Below are 18,571 nucleotides of genomic sequence, written 5' to 3'. Positions count from 1 at the left end.
TTTTCTCCGGCCGGAGAGAATTCCGTGGATTTTTCTTTCGCGTTTCTTATGGGAATTCGTTCTCTCGAATGCGAATTCCGTTTCGTATTGTGTCTTAACGCTGGAGTTACCCAGCACTTGAACCGTCTTTGTAACATTTCTTTGCGGAAGCTGCGAGCGTGAATTTATTGAGATTTCAATTAGCTTAAGTTTGAGTTTAGGTGTTACTATATCAGTTTCTTTAATCAGTTGCGACAGAAGTGTCTGTAGCTTTGCAGTAATTGTAAATGAAGCAATTAGGAATTTTGTAGGATTAAATTGTAGAGGAATCGTACGTGAATTATGGAACGAAACTATTTTATCTGAATATTTCGTACAGTAATGTATTACAGACTTTTGTTGGTAATTCGATCACCGTTCTCATGGGACACATTTTCCGTCGCGAGGGAAAAGGTCAGGTCATCGATTGAGCTATTAATCGTGTGATTTGTTGACCGTTAACACCTACATGGCAGCAATTAAACATGATTGATAACAATTCGGAGCGATTCATAGTCGAATAAACGTAAACGCGCTGTAATTCGCGTTAACTCGACCTCTATGGTGCAATTACATTCAGAATTATTTAGGTAAATAAAGGGAAATGATCGAATCTTATAACTGGGACTACTGCTGATGACTTAAATCATCTCTTTTGCTAATAACTTCGAGTATTCAGTTCCAAGAATATTTTTACCCATTCACATTTTAGCATTGCATTTATAGCCGAATCGACCAATCATAGACGACTATCATTTCCCCAAGAAATCTAGAAACTTTCCACTAGACGCCAGCAGAATCCTCATTGAACGCTCGAAAATCTTAAAACACGATTGGTCGAGTCCACGTCGATCGTAACCGCCGCTGTAAACAAACCTTCACCTTGTCCCAAAGGAAACATTCGAATTAACGAATAACATCCTTCAGTCGCCATTACGCCGCGTCGCCTGTTACGATCCGTCTCCGACCTGTTCGTGTCGTTAGCTTCTGATAATCATCGCCGTGCTTATTTCTCCCATCTTGAATCGCGCGCGACGCGGTGTTTTGCTACGAACGCGGTAATAATTCTGTTTCAAAATACCTCGGGTACGAAACAATCGGCGCGGAGTGTCCACGAAAGGAACAAAGAAGCATTGTGTCCGGGCACGAATCCATCGGCAACCGGTGAAACGATCGTCGAAACCATTCCGCGTCCGTTCGAACATCGATCCCTCGATCCTGTGCGCCGGTGGAACGAATAATTCCAATCCGATCGTCCCGGGACCGCCGGAAAAATGGACGAGAGCAATCTTTCGGACTCGTTCGAGCTCCCAATTTCGGAGGACATGAGCACGCCGGCCCGGACGGGACTCTCCAGAGAAGACAAGCAATGGAGTCCGGCGATGGAGCTGCTGGTCCACAAACTGAAGGCCATAAACATCTGCAGAACTCCCAGAACCCCTGCCAGCACTCCGGCGAACTCGTCCCTGCTGGAAACGTCGAACTCCGAATCCGCGGAGTTATCCCTCAACGACGACACCGAGAAACTAAATTCCAGCGGAATCGAGAACCTGAAGCGTATCCTGGAGAAGCGTTTCAACATAGACTTCTCCAGCCCGCGCAAAAACACGCGGAGTCCTTCGAGGAAGCAGTTCATGGACGACGAGACTCTAGGCGTGATCCTGGACCACGTGAACCAGCCGGGTCGCGATTTGGACGCTGACGCGGACGAATTGATTAAGATGACCCCCATCTTCAGCCGCACGTTGAGCAAGAGACGCGGGAATATCCTGGAAAGCTCGATGGTCGCCTTGGCTGGCTCGCCTTACCAGGATCTGACCATGTCCTCGGACGCCAACGACGACTGCGTGCTGGAACGCACGGCGAACTTCATCTCGGACTACAGTCTCATCCTGAAGAAGGTGAAACGCGACGTGAAGGAGAAGAACATCAGTAACCTCGACGTGACGATGATGCTGTGCGAGAATCTGGACAGCAGGTTCGAAGCTACCATGACCTCCGAGCAGAAGGATATGATTCTGCGCAGCTGCTTGCAGAACATCGACGACTTCAAGGAGGAAAGCGGAGGCTTCGAGGCCACCGCGGACGTCGAGATTAATAACAATTCCATAGTGAAGTCGGAGGAGCCTGATGGTAGTCAGCTCGGAGATGATAAGAGTGATCGCGACGAGCAGTCTCTCGCTGATGCATCGCAGCGAATGGCGCCTCCTGATGGCGGCTTGGAGGACGAAGAAGGTAACGAGTACCTGTACCGCTTTAACGACCTTCTACAGAAATGGCGTAAGATTACTAACGCGAATACTCACGATTCTCCAGCATCCGAGGTTCACGAAGCAAGACAGAGGAGTCATTTCGAGTGCCATGCTTCTGAAGTCCCTGAAGATCCTTCGGTTCAGGACTATAGGAGCTTGGACGCATCCAGATCCCGGTCAGAGGTCTTCAGCGTTGACCAAGCGGAGGAGACGTTGGACAACGATGAAGAAGAATACGTGATAATCTCAGCGGAAACCGATCCCGAAGAATCCTTCGAAGTAGTTCCTGAGGAGACACCCACAGAACGCGACAGTTACGCGCCATACGACGCAGTGCCTGCTGTTCCCGACTTAGTTGCGGACTCCCCGAAAAATCAACTGAAAGATTGTCTCGATGACATCGCCGAAGAGAGAATGGAATGCTCGAAGTCCAGCGAGGACGAGGAAGATGAGAGTCCTGTAGACTCGTCGAAGCGCACGAAGTCGACGGTCTCGAGCAGCGAGAACGATCGAACGAAATATTACACCCCTGAATCCTCGAGCGTCAGCAGGATGTCCGGATCCAGCGATCATTCCAGCATGGTCGCCGAGGCGGATTTCCGAGGTTGGTCCACGCGTTCTGCAGAGTTAGCAAAGTCGGGGAACAGCTACGATAGTAATTCAGGTGAGCCGGAGGACGGTAACAGTTCGTGCGCGCTGGAGGACGATGTCTTCGAGCCCGAGGTGAACCAGACGGTCAGCAGAAGGAAAGCTAGTCCTCTGAGAGATTTCCTGTTGAAACTGCAGCTGAAGAACCGATCTCCGAGATCGGTTTCGCCTGTCGGCAGGAGACAGGCTGCTCGGGCAGCCTGTCATCCGTCGCCTAGGTCAGCGAGGAGTGACCGGTTCATGATGCCCAGGTACATCAAGACTAGAGCCGATGTTCCAAGGTGGACCAAACAGATGATCGAGGTTCCTGTCAGACCTAATAAAGGTAATCGGTTCGGATTTCCGGGGAATCGGACTTTCAGAGGATTCTAGGGAGAGTACTTTGTTCCTGTTTATAAGTGCCAGCTCGTGTCATTAGGTTGTACGTTCTCTTCGTGGCATCCTGCAACTGCAACTTCGAAAGTTTTGTTGATTCAATTCACATAATAAACTCGGAGACTTTATTATATCCTAATAGTGTGATTAGGATGTTTGTTGCCGGATGATTCTATGTGTTTATGGAGTGATGAGATGTTGCTGTTGCCGATGAGTTGGTCTTACAACAGTTTTCTAGCGACTAGCAACAGTCGTAGCTCGATCCGTTAAAAATTACTCCAACTGTTTCACAGTTACATCCAAGTGGTCCTAGTTGGAATAGGTTTCGTTTACCTTGAATATTTTCCCCAGCTTTTGATATTCTTCCGCAGGGTCCAACCGATCCGAGATTACCGAGGAAACACCGTGACGTCCTCCCTCTCGTCCCTCCTTCGCAGATATTAGGTCGGGATTACAGACGCTCCTCGCAGTTTGTCTTTCCCAAGCGCAAACATGAATTGACAAACAAGCCGGGGGTATGATTATAAATGATCCTTAAAGAAGGAGAACGCCGCGTGTCATCATCCGCTCCATGATGTACCGCGGCCCGTGTAATTGGTGGGGACGCGAGACGATGACTGGCGATAACTTCGCAGCCGACCGTGGGCGACCGGGTCGATCAATATTTGCCGGACCCGCTTTTAATTGCACCGATTCGCGCCGCAACACGCCCCATCCCTGCGATATTGCGAGCACCTGGACCGCCGGGTTCGTCGTTTCAACGATTGTTTGCCTGTACGAGCCAGTGCGCGTGAAATCTTGGAGAAAGGACCGTGATCCGATGTCTCGTGTATCCGGTAGAGTCTATTTTACGGTGGAAAACGTTCACGCGTCTACGAACAATTGCTATGATAACGAATTTGGGATCGGGTGGGAACTAGTTTATAAATTTATTTGGTTTTTGGAAGATGTGGTTTTCTATAGATGATAATGGATATGAAATGGGATGGAAATCAGTTTATAAATTTATCTGGTTCTCGAAAGATTTATATTTTTTACAGATTTCGAATGTTTACAAGTTTTCAGCTTCCAACAGCTTTGAAGATTCCGAAGGTCCCGACGGAAGGACACGCGAGGCTGTTTCATTGTTGATTATTTCATTGATTTTCCATTCCAGTGAAGCTGTTCGCGCATAAATCGCGAATATTTGTTTCGATTACCATTGCGAGACGTGCGGGTTTCCGAGTAGCCGGAAGTCGCAGAGCGGAAGCGCATGCTCTATCGATTAGAAGGTTCCGTGAGCGGTTGATTAAATAGATCGTTACCGTTTCCGCAGATGTCCTCTTTCCGCCATCGCACAAACTGACAGTGGCAGAAGTATTCGACCCGGAAACGAATCGGCCGCGGCCGGAGGTCCTCAAACAACACTTTATCCTCGAAGGCAGGATCGACGAGGCGGCGGCCCTTCGTATAGTGAACGATGGAGCCGCCCTGCTGCGCTCGGAGAAGACTATGATCGATATAGAAGCCCCCGTCACCGGTGAGTCTGATCTTTCTCTTATTAAAAACATTCCGTCATCGTATCTGTCTCCTAATTACCGTTCTACTCGATTGCCAAATCGAATCTTCAATCTCCAACGAACGCGAACATCAATCTCTCAATTAAAATCGACGTGGAAAACTCACTCGTCATAAAAATTCACAACATTTAATTCCCAAGATTCCCAGCTCTAAAACGACCGCGTCGAGCTCAAGAAGTTAATATAAAATTCAAAAGCGGCCGCACAGAAAAAAAGGAAGTTCCCCGATAAATGCTCACATTTTCCGTGCTCCGTGTACAACGCGAACGAGTTAAAGCCGTTCCGGTTCGATACACCGACGCGTCCGTGGTTCCAACAAAAAAAAAAGAAGAGAAAAAAAGGAAAGGAAAGAAAAGAGGAAAAACCGCTCGCGCAGGTTTCCAAGCCGCGTCGCGATCCATCGTCGAGTCAATTTTCCGCGTCGGGAACGTGGAAGAACGTCCGTAGGTGGAAAGCGACCCGCCGCTCGAGTGGACACATTATATCGGGACACATTAGAGCGAAAAATGTGGAAAGCTCTTGACACATTTTTCCGGCGCGTACCAGCGAGCCGTGCGCCGCTGCGAGCGAGTGCTGGAGAGAGCGCGAGGGAGCGAGAGGACCGATTCGTCACCTTCGGCGCGCGTTTACATGGAACGACCGCGCGCGGAGATGGCGGAAAAGTATCGACAGCGCGTCGTCGTCGTCGTCGTCGTCGTCGTCGTCATCGTCGTCGTGTTGACGGATGCACGCTCGACCGCCTCGTTTCGCCTGATCCGATAAGGGACGCGCGCGAGATCCGTTCCGCTCGTGTGGACCGGCCTTAAACCTCGCACCGATGGACGCCGAGGCCTCGGGGCGAGCTCTCGAGCCGGCTACCTTCGATTTTACTCGATACAGTGTTCGATATTTCCCGAATGCGTAGGGAAATTGCTTTCAACGATGGAATTGCTCGGTCACTCGGTGGTCTCGAATATTAATTTAGGTTTGACTCTTGTTTCTGAAGCTAATCAAATTGAAATGTTGAAAGACTAGTATGTAGTACGTTAGTCGTCGAGTGACCTGTCGATGCAGTTAATTTGAGGTCAAAAGAACAAATCGGCAACTCGCGCGCAGCTCGAAGCCATCGCCGCGGTCGGTTCTCCGCTCGCGAGCACTTTCTTTACACGCCGGCCCCTCCTTTCATTCTTGCAGCCCTTTTTCCCCGTGTTTCTTTTTTCCTCGAGCTTCCCGCCTTCTCTTTGACCCCCAATTTACTCCTTTCCCCCGTAGTTTTTGCTTCCAACCCCTCGTCGCCGCTCGCTGACCTTTATTTCTCTCTCCGTTCTCCTTTTCCCCCTCGCGATTCCATGCTCTTCCCGCTCGTTCCCTTCCCCTCGGTCTTCTTATCTGCCGCCCCTCTTTTCCTCGAGTCAGCATTCGCGGTAACAGCCCCTTTCCATTTTCCCTCCGACCTTCTGCCGCTTCCCTTTCTTCGCCCCGTCCCGGGGGACGTTTCGTCGATCCCGACCGACTCCTTTTTACTCGGTGACCCTCCGCTAATGCACTTGTGCAACCCTGCAACATAAATCCGCGCGAGCGTTTACGGCGGTTCTTTCTTCTTCTTCTTCCTTTTTTTTCATTTTTCACCCCCCTTCCCTTCCGTCTTCTCGTTCCACCGTTGACGCAACCCCCGGCCACGTGTCCCCGGATAATACCGGTTTAATTGGAGCGAACGCGCGGCACGATTTTTCTCCTGCCTAAACACGCTGAAAGATAAGTGCGAGGATTAAGGATGCCGTTCGAGTTGGAAGCGCAATTAGGGGATGCAAAGTGGCGTAATGCACGGATTGCGTGCATCTGCATATACATTGATTTCGGTTGTTCGCCGGAAGCTTCCGTTTATCCTTTCGCGAACGCAAAATAGAGACCATTTCTTTTGAAATTCTTCAATTTCGAACGGTATTTTCATCCCTTGTGCGAGAAGATCTTCAATTGAAATGAAACTTGAACTTCTATTGAAACCGAGACTCGCTTATTTAACACTAATACTAACTTGACCATTCTTGTTATCCTTCTCTTGCGATTATTAATAAGATAACAGATGCTCCTCTTAGAAATTATTAAAGAAATTGATCACGATACGCAAACCGCAGGGTAAATCAATTAAAATCTCAACAGACCCACCCTTGGAGTTTCTATAGAGTTCCAAAAAGTCGATTCAACTGCTCGCTAGTTGAAGAAACCACGTGGCAAATATTTGTTCCGCTTCCGTGCAATATGAAAACCTTCTCTAAATAAACCTGCATCAATTGAGCGATGTCCCCGGTGATACGCCTCCCTTCAGTCCCCAGTTTCCACAGAGGATCGGAAAGGGAGAAGGAAACAGGGAAAACGCGAACAGCAGCGGCAGCCCGGGAGCGTCGACACAGGTCTGAGCCGCGGAAAAATCTCCTGGCACCGTGTATTTTCATCAGACGCGCGTTTCCCGCCGCAATGTAATTCCCGCCGCGGAGAATCGCTGACGACCGAGCATTATTCCCCGACCCGGGGATTGTTTTCCTTGTCCTCGAGGACTTGGACGTTCCGCAGAAGCGGAATCGCTCTCGGCGACCCGATTTTTCAGTTCGAATTCAATCGTTCCTCGACTTCCGCGATATTGTCGATCGTTATCCTATTCCGCTTTTTCCACTCATACTCCCCGGTACCTTCGTATCAACCCTTTGCACTCGGAAGTATTTCGTTGGAAATACCTAACATTTCTAACTAGACACAAAGCTTTTTTATCCCAATATTCCACACGTCAATGCACTATACATAGTTCAAAGTTGAATATCAAATTTTATAGTTTTACTACATCAAATCAAGTGACTGAGAGTCACCTCTCGAGTGCAAAGGGTTAATAGGATCTCCCGGTTTGCTTCTATGCTCGAAATATCCAGCAAGCGAAATTAAATTCTGAATGAATTTTCATCTAATTCCCTTATTTCGCTGCGATGCAATTCGATCGGAGATAGTAGCTTTTCACACTGCAAATTAACATTATCGGATTCTTTTGCAGTTATGGAAGATTTAAATTATAAAGAAATACATTAAATATTCAAAGTACAATGCTTTTTATGTTTCAAACACGTCCCTTTGATTTATCTTTAGGTACAGTCTATTTAACGATTCGAAAAAACGTTCTCGTCGTTTCTCTTGAAATGCCTCGGTTTTTCATCGTCGACGACGATTCACGTCCAGAAACGGACATCCCCGACGCGTCGTCTCGCCAGCTTCTCCCCGCCACCCGAATCCTCAATTACACGCGTCAATTAGTTCCATCAGGGTCGTCTTCGCGGTGTCTGCGATTGTTCTGCGGCGAGGACAATACACAGCAGAACACAATAACTCGGATCGATTCGATTCCGTCCTTCATCCCCCCGGCGGCAGCCCCTCCAGGGACGAGCCGCGAACGGGCGCAGTTATTGCCTCCCTTCGAGCGAGGCGAGCTTCCGTCGGGGCTCGCTTTAATCCGCCTCTCTCCGCGCTGATCCTCTCGATTTCTTTCAGCGTCCGCCGCGATTAGGGGGTTTCCTTGCGATGCTCCGTTTTCCTCCGCCGCTCGCCGGCGAATTAAGAACATTCGGACCGGATAATTGCGTTTTTGAGCATCGGCGTTTATCGCGTGCATCCCGGGAAGCCTAGTTTCGAGCGATTTCGATTTGTTTATTGTGATCTCCCGTTGTTTCTCGAAACTTTTCGGACGAAAGCTCTTCCGAAAACAGAGAGAGATCTCTGAAGAAAGTATCTGTTGTAAATTTCTACTTTTCCGACCGTTTAGATCTGTTTCTCGTTTACGATGATTCTCAACCCCTTTGTACTCGCGAGAACGATTAAACTTCTAGTTAAATACTTTAAGACATGACCTAGTTGCGAGTCGCTCATAAACCACTGCGGTTAAGTGCATTCTTTAATATTTTCCGACATTAATAAATCAACTATATAAACCGGCAATTTCAAAGACGAATGTATCGAAAAACCTTAGTCCTCTCGACTGTTATCTCCGCGAAAGCTGTCTCTCTGATTTATTCATTTGATTCTCCGAAAATCCTCAGCCTGTTTGTTCTTATAGAAAACGATTAGTCTGTCCGGGGATCCTTAGGAAAAATCGCCGTTCATTTTTGTCAGGCCTTGGCTCCTCCGACCCGGTTTTTTCGTCCCAGCACGCTTGTACCACCGGCTGCTGCATCCGCCGCGGTATCATAACTCATCTCGCCCCTCCGGCCGCGCCCCGCTCTGTTTTCTTGGACCGTTTCGTTGCGGACCCACGTTCGACGCCGGAACGATGCGCAATTTTTCTTCCTGGCAGCCTGTTGTTTCTTTCTCATATCTCCTTCCTCTCCGCGGATCGCGCCGGGATATTCATGCACCGAAATGCGGAGAGCACGCGATGAAGAAGCTCGCACCGAATATGGAAATGCCCTCGTAATTCGAGAGCATCGCGCGCACTGCGGAACGAAAAGATAGTGTTCGATATTCGTTTCGTTTAATACTCCGGCCGGATCTTACGCGCGAGTTTCCGTAAACCGTAAATTCCGTAATACGAGGAGCAGAATTCTCCGGAGATCCCTCGCGAAAACGATAAACCAGGAAACACCGTTTATTTTCGCCGGTCGGTCTCCTCGAAGTTCGGAGCTCGGAGTCGGCAGGAACGCTCGAAAATTTACAAAGCGGCGGTCAACTGGAGCCGTTAAATTAGCTTTGATCACCGGTAGCACAACAAACTTCTTTTATTCGACGCACGGCGAGACCCCGAATAATTTACACACGCTTCTGTTTGATATCGGTAATTTACCCGGCGAAACTTTCAATTTGCATAACGATCTATTTACCCGGACCGTCCCGAAATACCGTTTATCGGCGCGACCCAGTTTTCCCGGCGATTTCCGCGCCGCTTCGCCCCACCGTCGGGCGTTTTTCAATCGGTCGCCGCGAGGACGGCTCCCGCGGGCACCGAAATTTTCATTCCGCCGTGTCCCGAAGACGCGATCCGCCGGATAATTTTACGAGCCGCAGCTTTACAGTCCGCCGCGGACGTGGCGCTCGCCAAACGCGGCCGATCGACGGCAATTTTCGCGATAGAGGGGAGGAAAGGTGCAATAAAAATGCAGCGCGGCGAAACCGTCGGCGACGGAACGGGTTACGGGTTTCGTTATTCCGCCCGGGGATTGCTTCGACAATTTTAATGGCGTCTCGTCGCGACCCCGTTCTTATACGAGCCTCTTATAGGGGATCGTTCGTCAGCGCGCTGCGACGATCCGCGGATGTAATCGGTTTTATTCTTCGGAAAAATTGGTTCAACTAGATGCGGGTCGCTATGGTAATTGCCTGGCTGGCGAGATGCTCGTAGCATAAGAATTAATATTCCCCGGTCCGCTACCGTTCCAAGTGGATCTTGTTCCATTCGAGTTTATACCTTAGAATTTCTCCTTTATGCGGACTCGCATAGAATTCGCTATCGAAACTTAGATCTTAAAATCTCCGTTTTATCGGCGCTTATATCTCCCAATATATATTCCATCAATCCACGCACTCCGCGATCTCTGTTCTCTCGAACCTTCTACGTTACAGTCGATTAAAGCTAACTATGCCAGAAATTCGCCGACTGCAACGAGAATAAGTGAAACGTTCCACAAACATTTGAACCGATATCCGTTGTCAGTTCTAACTCCTGTGCTCCCGTTGCCAAAGAAAATCCCCCTGAAATGTCACGGTAACATTCGACCGAACCCTCGGCCTCGAACGGAATCCTCTAAAACCAGATAACGTTACAGGAGTATCGTTTGAATCACAGGTGTCCGCGAGCGATATTCCCCGCGACGAAGGCCCGACGGAGTTCGCCAGCGGTTTCCGAACGATTCCCGGCGTTACGTCTTCTTTGCCGGATTCCGTGAGCCCTACTTAGCATCCGGGGCGTTATCTTAACGCGCTGCGCGGAAAATAGTTGGCCCCGAAGGCCGCCGAGCGTGGCGGCGAAATGGCTCCCGCGGACCGGGGGCCGAGAACAGCGCGGTCGCCGACACGCCCCTTGAATTATTCAGAAAATTCCCGCGAGGTAACGGGGGATGAAAGTTTCGGGGCGCAACTCTCGTCGAACATTAATTGTGCCCCGCTGAGGTCGCCGCGATATTAACGGCGTCGTTCGATGCGTAACGATCGTGTTTAGGGCTGCGCCTTTGAACCGGCGTTTTCTCCTATCGCGCTCCGTGATCTTCTCGGCTGAAATTATTTCCGTGGAACGTCGACATTCTGTTTTTAGAGTCTTTGATCCTTTCGGTTGCACGTATTTTCGAAAGCCCTCGCTGCGACTCTTTAATACAGGTTTATACAACGTTACAGGGTTCGCTTTCTGCGTGATCTTCGATTTTCCTGATTTCCAGGCACTTCGTCGATCTGCTCCCTTGTGATTTATTATTTCAACCAAGTGTCTTAACTTTGTTTAATTCAAAGGTCTTTTTATCCTTTCGAGCTCTGCACATGCGTTTATCTTCAGATATTTCTTATCATCAGCGAAACGAAACAGATTTTCGACACTTTACTTTCAACCCTTCCCTCAGCTTCGATATCTAAAATCGAAAACTGCAAATGAATAGTTCAACTACTCAACTAACGAGAGGTTGACATGGGTAGAAGGTTAAGACAGTCTCGTCAAAGGATTCAATTCCTCGCGTAAGAGTGATCTACATTCTTCGGCAGGGAAACGAGCGACCAGTCGAGTACTGCCGCACGAGAATGATCGAAATTTCCTCGTTTCGGAGCGACGAAAGCAGACGTCTGGCAAAGCAGATAGACCCGACGAGCTTAGAATTCCCTCTGATTCGCGTAACGGACGTTCGGCGGGTGTTCCGTTTCGTACGGAAACGTATCCTTTAATGGAATCGCGGGTATACAGAGGCAACTCGATGTTCCACGTCGGCTCGAGCAGCCACGGAGTTGTTAATTATCTTGTTAGATGGTAACGAGACAAAGTCGACCTACGGTTAATACGCCGCGCGTGGGCTCCAGGCGTGTTAACATCGTCGGTAACGCGTCCCGATGAAATTACACCCGGTTTTCGCGGGGAAAATAACAGTATCGGTTGTCGAAACTCCATCGAAGGAGATTACGGAGCTGTTATTGTAATCATCGATGCCCAGGGGCCGCCTGCGCCGGCTTTCCGACCTTGAACAGCTTTGCGCATCGCTGCACATTCGTTTCCGCCTCCCGAAAGAATTCCAGATACAGATGGACGATGTTAAAGTTACAGGAAATAGATTCGATAGGTTCGATTCATTTATAAATTGCACATGTGGCTTTCTAGTTTGTACAAAGAGGCTGATTTCACTTCTAAGATGACGAAGTAGTTGAGATTAATCTTGAATTTCATGGAGATCCTATTTGGAATAGGCTTCCTAAGCGAATAATGGAATATACTCGGATAATCGTCTTAAAGCTAATTAGTCTTTCCCTTAAACACTCGAATGAGAGCGCTGAATCGACAAAATTTCCAATATAATTGCAAGTGTTGATACAGACTAGTCGAACACTCTAAATTGTACGTTTCGAGTGAGTCCTTATCAACAACCGCCATTCAAGAACAGAAATTCGAAGATTCATTTGACCAAATTACTCTTTAATTCCGCCACGTCTGCCATCTAATTTCCTCGTCGCATCACACCCCCGATTTCTTCAGTCCTCTTTGCCGTCGATCTCGCGCACCGACAAAGGTGGCAAACAGTGGCAAAGGATGAGAGGACAATGACAAAGGAAATGGCGTCTTCTTCGAGAACGCGGCGGAGAGGAAAGGGGAGAAAGTCGTTCGGAAAAGTATCTCTAATTGGAGGGCAACGGGAAGACACCTGCCATTACCGGGCTCGCGAAATAATTCCCTCCTCGCGGGTGTCTCTCGAACTCGCGCAATAACGTCGCCCGGAAACTTGCTCGCTGGTGTCTACGGTTAGGCGACACCCTTAATGGTGCCTTCGGGGGGCGGCGCGAGGGATGATGGGAGATGAATTAGAGCTTGTTCGGTAATCGCGTAACTGTTCCTCCCGTGATCCGTATCGCTCCCGGTAATGCCCTTGTTACGCGAGCCACCCTTCCGTCGTGTGTCGGCTGCCTCGATCCGCGAAGAATCTGCAGCGTCATCGCGAAACATTACCTCGAACGTCGCCCGCGATACCGCGATTGGAAACGGCGCGATCTAGAGCATCGCAGTTGGAAACGGTACAGCTGGGGGTATCGCAATTGGAAGTATCGCAATTGAAAAACAATGCAATTGGAAAGAGACCAGCCGAAACCGTCGCGATCGAAAATACTACAATTAATAATAACACCGCCCTAGGGCCTCGCAATAAAACGCCTGTCATGTTTCCGTCTCTCGTTGGGAGATTGATGGTTCCTACAAGCCAGGGAATTAATAGAAATTGGAAGCTTAATAACGCGTCTAATTAAAATAGAATGAGCCCGATTATGAAAACTTCATCCCCTAAACCCATGCTGTTTGCCATCTGGCAGCGCGTCTATTGTTTACCCTATTGTTCCCATTGTCTCAACGAAAATAACGATCACTCGAGAAGTTTCCACAACAGTTCTCTTAAGATTAATGTCCGCGTGGCATTCTTATCCCTGCCATTTGGCAGCGAACCCCTCTCCCTCGAAAAAAAAAACAGTGCCAGAATACAACATCGAATCCTCTAGATGATTTTCCCATGAATTTTCGAATGTTCCACCATCCCCCGATAAATCACAGGTATTTAAGCGTTTCTTTCGTCGGTGGTTCGACGCGGAGGCCCGCTGTTTCGAAATATCAACGCCTCTTTGAACACGGAAGGAACGTTCTCGTGTTCCACGGTCCATTTATTTCATTTCGTTGATGGCGCATCGCTCCCTCCCGCTTCATTTTTCTCGCGAGACGCCTCTCTTCGCTCGGCCGGGCCGCCATTCGTCTTGGCTGGTTGTCCCCCCGCCAGTTTCGACACCGTCCCGCACAATGGCGTCTTGTTCCCGGATGCGACGATGATCTCGGCGGAACTCGTTCTGGCAGGGATCTTTCCCCGTTGCACAATCGCGTCGCGTCGCGTGCCTCGATTTTTCATTGTCGCGATGATTCGGACGAGCGTGTCGCAACCGGGCCCCCTGTCCGCCAGGAAAATCGCTGCGCTCGACTTTCCTCGTCTTTTCCCGGGAAAAACGAAAGATCATTGTTTATACGAGACTCATATACAGCAGCTGTTATTACCTGTTTCTCCGAGATTCCAGAAAGTTCCTCGGAAACGCGAAAACTCCGGTATTTAACCGTCAGAGAACTCGAAGCTCCAGCGACACGAGAATTTGGAAATTCAGAAATCCACTGATTGAAAAGTTCAGTAATCCCGAAGTTGGAAAGTCCAAAATTTCCGAGCTTCAGTGCGTCGAAGCTTCGGGAACGCAGGCACTTGACACTAAAACCATCGAGTAGTTGCGCTGACTTTTCGAAATTTCTACGAGCGTTCGTCTGCCGAGACCTCAATTGATGTGCAGTTTAGAGTGCCCATTGCTAGATCAATTTCTTTAAGCGTTTCTCACCGAAATATCCGTTGTCTCTAATAATCGAGGAACGAGGTCGCCGGGAATGAGTAATTCTGACGTGTCTGGTGGTTTTAGTGTTAAACAAGTAGGAGAAACGACGCTGCCGCAGCGGCCGAATGTATAAATCGCCTTAATAACCAGGCGCAACGCCAGACAGAACAATGAGTTCCCTAAATCAGCCGATAAAACGCGTCGGGCCGCGTTGATCCGCGTTACGGGCCGCGCCGCTCGTCCGATTGGTCCCCGGACAATCGCGCCGCTTTACGTTCTGTCGCGTAACCGGCCATTCGTTCTCCCTCGTTAATATTTAACGATCGCGCAGTAAAGCATAACGCCCGCGGAATAAAAGTTCGCCGGGGCTCTCTCGACGATCGCGCCGGGCCGCGGCCTGATCCGCGCGCGAATTCTTCCGCGACCTTCCTCGCCGGAATATTTCCACGAGACCGTAAAATCCGCACGGTCGACATTATCCGGAAGAGCTGGGATTCCCTGCATCGTCGATCCTCTGCTCTCGCCATTTATCATGCATGCGAAAGTTTTGATACAAATCTTCGCGCACGTTCGTCGTCGACGATTCATTAAAACTGAAACAATTGCACAATTCGAGCTCTAGCTTCGCTCTAGGGATATAGAATGAATATCGGAAAGATACTACTTCATTGTCACTCTAAAGAAACGAGTAATATCCTTCTTCTTTAAATTATAACTCAATATCATAGGAAGCAAGGGGTTGAAACAATATTTTTGTAACCAAATTTGTCTTCGATTAAAAATTCAAAGAAAACGTGTATCTTCGTGAATCTGTTGACTTATTAATCAAATACCTGATAAAGTCACGCTAATTTGAAACTCTCGTACGACAATTGAATGTCGGTTAGGGGGTTGATTTTCTAAGAACGCAGGAAGGGTGAGTTTGAAGTTCCCCGTGACTCACGGCAAGCCTCTCCGGCGAATCCGTTGAACGTCTAGCTCATCGATTCGAAAATTTCCATCGGGATCGCGTCCCACCCCTCGCGTCGTCCTTGATCCTCGTCGAGGGTACAAGGTCGCAGGACACGGCCGGGTCACGTGGCCACGGGAAAGCTCAGCCTCGAGTCACGAACCAGAAACCAGAGCCCGCCGCCGGCCTGATCGTATCTGCCCGTATTCGTCCGATCGCTTAATCGTTCACGTTTAATTAGCCGACGACCGAGGGAGAACAAAAAAAGAGAAACAGCGATCGGAGGGGGTGAGTTGGGGTGGTGCTCGGATTAGATTTGATCATTCCGCGGGATAATTCCAGGATAATCGAGCGGGGTTAACGCCGATTGCGCGGCAGAAGTTTAAACGACGCCAGATCGCGGCTCCGATTACCGATTTAACTCGGATCGTGCACGCGTGTTGTCGCGGCTCGAGCTTTTCTTTTACGCTTCCGTGCGGGAAGCCTTTAAATCTCTAATTCCTTTTCACTGGCAAATTTTCATAGTAATTTGATTTTCACTGGCAGAACTTAGCGATTAAGTATATCGCGGTTGAAAGTACTGCAAGTGATATCGAAAATATTCTAATCGAGATGCAATTAAAATCACTCGAAACTATTGCAATCGATAGAATATCAAGCGAAGGTATTTAAACTGGGAAGATTGCGAAATGTTATCTGCAAGCCGACGAGTAAAATTCTTTCGTTCCTCCATAAATCGCAACTGCCGCATCTAATTCGCATCGGAGGCATTTATTATCGAATAAACCGCGTTACTATTCCGTTAGATTTTACGACAACGGATGCCAGTCGGTCACAATTAATTCAGTGGAGCGGAAAAAATCTTTCCTCCCCAAAGAAAGGTTTCCTTCCGGGCCATTTCGCCCGATCCCTTCGCAATAAAAGCTGCGTGGCTGCGTCGATCGCGAGAGAAGACGATTTTTATGGTGCATAACGGCCACGCGAACGCGCGCCGGCCGCGTTCCATGTTTACGGTTCAATTTTCGCGGGCCGGGAACTCGCGAAATGGCGGTCGTTCCACGGGCGGCCCTTGCACGCGATCATCGAGACGATTTCTCGCGCTGCGTCGTCGGCCGTGCGCCCGTATCGCTCTAACAATCGTTTAAACGTTTCCTCCGCGGCGCTCCCCTAGGCCTATAAACCTCTTTATTATCCGCCGGAATCTATAAAATTCTGGATATCGCGCGTTTTTATTAGAGACTTCCACGGCGAAGCCAGGATTTACAAAGTCGTCGGCCGGGAACGTTCCCGTTTCAAACGATTCCAGGAAATTGCCCGTTCCGAAATGGCGGCGAAACCTTCATGAACGTCGCACTGTTTTCAATTTTCACCGACGGTGCCGCGGGCTTCGATGCTAACCCGTTAATTCAGCGAGTTTACGGCTGCTAACCGATATTGAAGTCGAATAGGAATGATTTCACTCGAATTTTCCCCGTAATTTGTGCGACTGCGATGCGGTTACTCGTGATTTCGCGTTATCAATGATTTTATAACGTGTAAATTATTCCTAACGAACGCAGAATGGAAATAATCGGAATATAGGGTAGCAGGTGTAAACGATGAATCAACTTGTCCTCTTTGGGAAAGCGAAACGGAAACAGTTGGAAAATATTCTAGTCAGGAATAGTCGAGGATCTTCTAGCAGATACGAACCGAAAATTGAAGCAAGCTTCGCGACGAAGTAGCAACGCGTTCCGTCGAAATCTTCAGTCCCGGTTTTCCAGAAATCTGCTGGCATCCTCGCGGCGAGATTATCCCCAGAGATTTGAAATTTTCAATCTCGCCGACAATGGTACCCCGCATCCGTCGAATCTTCCGCGAAGAATATTTTCCGGCCGCGAACCCTCGGGAAAACAGTTTATCCGGTGCAAGAGGCCGGCAAGAGGCAGCGGGCGAAGTTCGATATCTTTGCCAGTTTCATCCCTTAAGACCGGCGATACTCGAAAGTGTTCGTCGCATTGTTCCTTCCGTCCATAAATATTTTATAGAATCGCGGAACGGCCGAGTTTCAATGCGTTATTGTCGGATTATTTTCCTATCAACGCGGTCCGCGCGCACGTATTTACACGCGTCGGCGGCGGAAGTTTTTATCAAGCCAGTATTAACCGAGACGCTTTCAGGCACGCTTTGTAGAAAACTGACACATATTTAGCCGAGTGTATTGATCGACGTTTCTTTTTTCTTTTTGACCGGAGCGCCGACGGTGAAACGCGTTGATGGACGTTTTAAAATACCAGCCCCGCGCCGCCTCGCGCCGTGTCACGCTGAAAGCGCTTCAATCGATGAGTTTTCGGTCGTTGCGTAGCAATTTATTAACCGTCCTGTAATATCTCTTCACACATTCGAATCATCGTCCGGCCGACACTGAAATTTCCGCGCTATCGAGCCCCGCGCTGCCCGCGTTTTTTCCAATTTTCCAATTCCCCGACTTCGACGCTCGCGGACAAACGTTCATTCCGAAATCCCCGAAGCTGCCAGTCGTAAAATCTCGACGTTTTCCGGATTAATATTCCTGTCCGGAAACTTTCCAAGCTTCTGCACCTTCGCGCTTTATTCCCGTAGCCCTTTTCTCGAATTCCCCCGCATCTTCGAACCTCCAGACGTTCCGTTATCTGCGGGGATTCATCGATTTTGCGGAGAATTCTTGGGAAAAGGACTTTTTCCGCGTTTTCCCGCACGCACAGTTCGAAGCGCGGAACGAAGCGAGGCAGGAACGTTAACGTCGCTTCGCCCTGGGGCCGATTGCCCGATAAATCGCGCGATGATCCGCCGAGGACACCGTGGCCGAACTTCATTTCCTGCGTGGATCCTTATTTACGGCCACCGCTTCACGGCTTAAGGACACGATAAATCCTGGCTAGCCGAGGACGAACTTCCCTCCGGCTCCTTTGCTGAAGCCTACGGTACACTTAATAAACAGGTCTCGCGAAGCTGTTGCTGAAAGATCTCCGCGCACTTTCGCGCTTCTATAGTTTCTAAACCCTTTGTACTAAAACATCTAGCACCAAACACCTCCGTTCTTAAGACAAAAAATTCCACGATCTCGGTTACAATCCTGCTATGAGATGCTAATCTTGCTAGCAAAGAACACTGGACGAAGCTTATCATCGAAATAACATCTATTAACTACCGTACCAATGAAAATGGTTTCGGTTTTCTCTATCACAATTTTGGTACCTCAAAAGCATTGA

General features: G+C 48.9%; 1 protein-coding gene across 6 annotated transcripts in view; it reads left to right on the top strand.

Moving 5' to 3' along the window:
* Positions 1-841: 841 nt before the first annotated feature.
* The window catches only part of LOC116432529 (uncharacterized), a 106,374-nt gene continuing 88,644 nt past the window's right edge, over positions 842-18,571 (top strand). Inside the window, exons 1-3 of one of the 6 annotated variants that reach the window (XM_031989605.2) lie at positions 858-2,253; positions 2,335-3,243; positions 4,609-4,812. In XM_031989605.2, the coding sequence (XP_031845465.1) occupies positions 1,293-2,253; positions 2,335-3,243; positions 4,609-4,812 (2,074 nt within the window). In that variant the 5' untranslated portion in view covers positions 858-1,292. Of the gene's footprint in view, positions 3,244-4,608; positions 4,813-18,571 lie in introns of all 6 variants that reach the window. The other 5 variants (XM_031989601.2, XM_031989603.2, XM_031989606.2 and 2 more) reach the window with 5 other exon arrangements.

This window comes from Nomia melanderi, chromosome 9 (assembly GCF_051020985.1).
Source record: "Nomia melanderi isolate GNS246 chromosome 9, iyNomMela1, whole genome shotgun sequence".
NCBI lineage: Eukaryota > Metazoa > Arthropoda > Insecta > Hymenoptera > Halictidae > Nomia > Nomia melanderi.
This window is presented reverse-complemented; position numbering and strand designations above follow the sequence as displayed.